Consider the following 4,261-nt stretch of genomic DNA (forward strand, 5'->3'; position numbering starts at 1 on the left):
GAAGACGGGTGTGAACCATAAGACGGGTTCACACACCAACACAAAGAAATAACAACCAATTGTTGCCGTCCCCGGCAACGGGGCCAAATTTGGCGAGGCCTCAGTCGTATCGGCTAACGCGCAAATAAATCAATACTAGCCTACACAAACGTAGTATAAGGGAGTAAGGTTCGAATCCACGGAGAAGGTAGGTTTTGTCTTGACTAGACGTGTGCTATGGTAACAATGGGGGGTTTTGAGGAATGAAATATTAAACATAAAGCAAAACAAGGAAAATCAAATAATAAAGAACTTGGCAATCAATCTTCACAACCAATTCAACCCTTGATCATTGAACAATTCAACACCTAAGTTACTTGAACGCCCTATTGTGAATCATAAGATTCAATCTCCCCTAACGTAGTGGTAAGACTAAGCGAGCGCTCTAATCTACCCTTAATGGCTAACAACCTAGCCGAGCGTTCTAGTTAATTAAGCAATTAGATAACAACTAGGGAGATTTCAATAGGGTAATCTAGCATTCACACAAGCGGTCGAATGCGAAATTATATGATGATTCTTCTTATACTCAATCATCCACGAGCGTGCATAATTGGGCATAAACTACAACCCTAGATAATCTCAAAGCAGACAATTATCTAGATAGTAGAGATTGCAATAAGCAAAAGTTAATTGATCAAGTTAACTTAAGCACAAAAACAATCAAACATGAAGAACATGAAGAATCATCAACATTCAAGCAATTTAAAGGAAGAATTAAACTCACAAGTTGATTAAAATGGTTGATTCGATTGATACACCAAGATGGAAGATTAACTCTCCATAATATAAAGGATTACAATTTTTTTATTTGAATTCTCTAAAAAACAGATAAAAAACGATGCCAAACACAAAAGACGAAATGTTCTTTTAATCAGCAAAACAGGGGAAGACGAAAAGCCGAATTCCTCGTTACAGGGCTCCACGACCCCGGAGGAAAGCAACCGCGACCCCGGAGGAAAGCAACCGCGACCGCGGAGGGGGTCCGCCCCCACCGTGAGGTCGCGGAGAGGCTCACGGCAGTTTTCCTTAATTTTGCTCCGAATTCTGTCGCTCCCGCGGTCATTAGCTCCGCGACCGCGGAGCCTGCCCGTACAACTTCCTCCTTTCTTTCCTCGTGATGCTTCATCTTTTGATTAATACTCACTTCCATCTTTGTTTCCTTGCCACTTAAATGCATACTTTGATAACTTATTCCACTTGCACAATTGAGTTTGTGACTTGGCATTTTCTTCAATAGCAAATTGTTCTAATTGGACCCTATCACCAACATAAAAGAAATTAAAGAACCCAAATACAAATTGTTGAGAAAGAGTTCAAAATCATACCAAAACACGTTCAAGTACACACAAAAATAGTGATTTAGGTACTGAAAAGTGCCATATGAACATGGCATATCACTACTGAAGGTGATTAATGTGACAACATTAACCTTGATACCTAAGGTTAAAGTTCCTGAGAATGTGAGTGAATTCCGTCCTATTGCCTGCTGTTCTATGCTGTACAAGTGTATTACTAAGCTGATCAGTGAGAGATTGAATAGTATTCTTCCAGAGATAATATTAAGCCATCAGGGGGCCTTCATTGCTGGCAGGAGTATTCTCCATAATGTTTTGATTTGCCAAGATTTGGTCAAACACTACAATAGAAGCAAGAAATAGAGCTGGATGCATGATGAAGTTGGACCTGAAAAAGCCTATGATTCAGTCAATTGGGATTTCATTCAGCAAATGCTAGAGGGGGTGGGATTCCCTAGGAAATTCATTGAATTGGTTATGGTGTGTGTTAGAACACCTAGGTTTTCCACTATGCTGTATGGTGTGCCAACGGGCTTCTTTGAAGCTCAGAGGGGTATAAGGCAAGGGGACCCAATGTCTCACTTGCTCTTTGCACTCTGTATGGATTACCTTGACAGGATTCTTTCATATGTGGAGGAATTAGAAGGATTCAAGTTTCACTCTCAATACAAGTTTGCATCTTAAGCATCTTTGCTTTGCAGATGATCTTTTGATGTTTTGCCATGGTGATATCAAATCAATATATATGTTATTACAGGGTTTCCAATTGTTCTTTCACACCTCAGGGCTGGAGGTTAACAAGCAGAAATCTGAGGTGTACTTTACTGGCATGACTCAGAGGGATATTCAAAGAGTGACAGAGATTAGTGGGTTTAAAGTTGGGCAACTTCCTTTTACATACCTTGGTGTTCCAATATCTACGTCAAAATTGAAGGCTAAGGACTGTCAAGCCTTAGTTGAGAAGATGGTGATCAGGATAAGAGTATGGGGAACTAGACACTTGTCGTTTGCTGCTAGGTGCCAACTAGTCAATAGTGTGCTCATGAGCATTCACACTTACTGGGGACAACTATTCATCATTCCTAAGAGTATCCTGAAAGAGGTTAACTCAATTTGTAGATGTTTTCTATGGTCTGGCACCCATAATGACACAAAACCTGGTGCAGTAGCATGGGAAAAGGTGTGCAGAAATAAAAAAGATGGAGGATTGGGGTTTAGAGACACAGCGATTTGGAACATGGTTGCCCTTAGCAAACTTGCATGGGGTGTGGCTCAAAAACAAGATAACCTATGGGTGAAGTGGGTGCATGGTGTTTATATTAAAGAGTCAAGTTGGGCAAGTTATACAGCTCCTACCCATGCCAGCTGGGCATGGAAGTATGTATGTCAAGCTAAAAACCTGATGAATGAGAAGACAAATGGGGTTCAATGGCTCATGAATGGCCAGTTTAGCATCAAACAGTACTACCAACTCTTAATGAGGGGCAACAGACAAGTGACTTGGACTAGATATGTCTGTAACATGTATTATATACCTAAACATCGAATAATTATGTGGCTGGCTATTCAGGATAGACTGAAAACTAGACAAAGATTAAAGTTGATGAATTTGTGTGTGGATGAACAATTCTTACTTTGTCAACAACACCCTGAACTATCACTCACCTGTTGTTTGAGTGTAAGTTCAGTGAGATGTGTATTTTAGATGTGCTGCAATGGCTAGGAATTACATGGACACAAAGGAAACTGCACCAGCTCTGCAGGTGGACTATGAATAGATATAAAGGTAATAAGACTAGGAAAATGGTCCTGTTAACTGCAATAGCAGCTACTGTGTATGTAATATGGAGAAACAGGAACTCTGCACACTGGGACCAGGTTATAATGACTGCTAGCAAGGCAGTGCAGGAAATCAAAATGAATGTAAATCTGAGAATCACTCAGATCCTTAGTGTTAAGGTTAAAGAGAGTGATAGGAGATGGATTAATGAGTTGTAATGTTGGGCATGTCCAACTTTAGCTTGGTTGCTGGCTTTATCTAGCTAGCTTTAGGTTGTGTTTGTGGGGTTGTGCTATGAATCTTACTTAACCTCCAAAAAAAAAAAAAACTTAACATAACAGTAGAAGTGGATTACTTATATTAGAGGGGGGGAAGTTGCACACTTGCAAGTAAAAAGTTCATCTCTTCTGTGTATTTCTCTTTCATCTCACTAGATTGTCAGTAAAGCGCCTTTAGCTCCTCTTAATAATCTCCATGTCAATTATATATTTTCTATTTTTCTTGAGGGTGGGGTAAAGAAATGACTTCTGCAAGTCCAATCTATACAGATTTTAGAGTTTGCTGAACCTGGAAGAGTACTAAAAAGAGATGCAACAAATAGTGTCAAAAAGAATATGAGAGTGGAAAATATGGCTAAGAAGAGAGGAAAGAGAGTGAGAAGATTAGGTTTTCAAGTACCCAATATGTTTATTTTTTAAAGTAATTTTGTAGATGGGTCTACGGGGTGGGTTTGGGGCGGACATACGTGAACCCAGACGCAGACGCGCTTTTCGTTCGTAGGGGCCCAGACCAGACTCATACCCAATGGGTCTCAAAAATTTAGGCCTTGACACGTATAAATGGGTCGGGTCCTAGTGAGTCTGGGGCGACTCCAGACCCATTGCCATCTCTATCCCTAATTGCAACATTGTAAAGAAAAAAGAAAGGAAAAGAGTAAGGCTATATGGGAACCAAAACAAAATTGTGAGAGGGGGTCATATTTGTCATTTCACTTTTTTTCTAGGGAGCCACAAACTCTATTTCACATTTCACAAGCGAACAGTTCTCCAAACGGAGTATTTTAAAAGAAAAGAAAAGAAAAAGAAAGGAAAAGGGGGTAAGGACTACTAAAAGACAAAAATCGTTTAAGAAAAAGAAATAAGAG

At 39.9% G+C, this 4,261-nt stretch overlaps 1 protein-coding gene across 1 annotated transcript; it reads left to right on the forward strand.

Annotated features, from left to right (window-relative positions):
• Window positions 1-1,706: 1,706 nt before the first annotated feature.
• Window positions 1,707-3,115, forward strand: LOC125494100 (uncharacterized). Its single transcript, XM_048637665.1, has 3 exons — window positions 1,707-1,935; window positions 2,039-2,798; window positions 3,043-3,115. Exons 1-3 carry the CDS (start codon window positions 1,707-1,709, stop codon window positions 3,113-3,115), a joined length of 1,062 nt encoding a protein of 353 aa, XP_048493622.1.
• Window positions 3,116-4,261: the final 1,146 nt, after the last annotated feature.

The sequence above is a fragment of the Beta vulgaris genome, chromosome 1 (genome assembly GCF_026745355.1).
Source record: "Beta vulgaris subsp. vulgaris cultivar EL10 chromosome 1, EL10.2, whole genome shotgun sequence".
Classification (NCBI taxonomy): Eukaryota; Viridiplantae; Streptophyta; class Magnoliopsida; order Caryophyllales; family Amaranthaceae; genus Beta; species Beta vulgaris.

Coding starts and splice junctions, on each gene's coding strand:
- LOC125494100 (XM_048637665.1), top strand. CDS start 1,707: ATGCATGATGAAGTTGGACCTGAAAAAGCCTATGATTCAGTCAATTGG. Junction 1,936..2,038: donor TCACTTGCTCTTTGCACTCT/GTATGGATTACC, acceptor TTTGCTTTGCAG/ATGATCTTTTGATGTTTTGC. Junction 2,799..3,042: donor GGCCAGTTTAGCATCAAACA/GTACTACCAACT, acceptor TGTGTATTTTAG/ATGTGCTGCAATGGCTAGGA.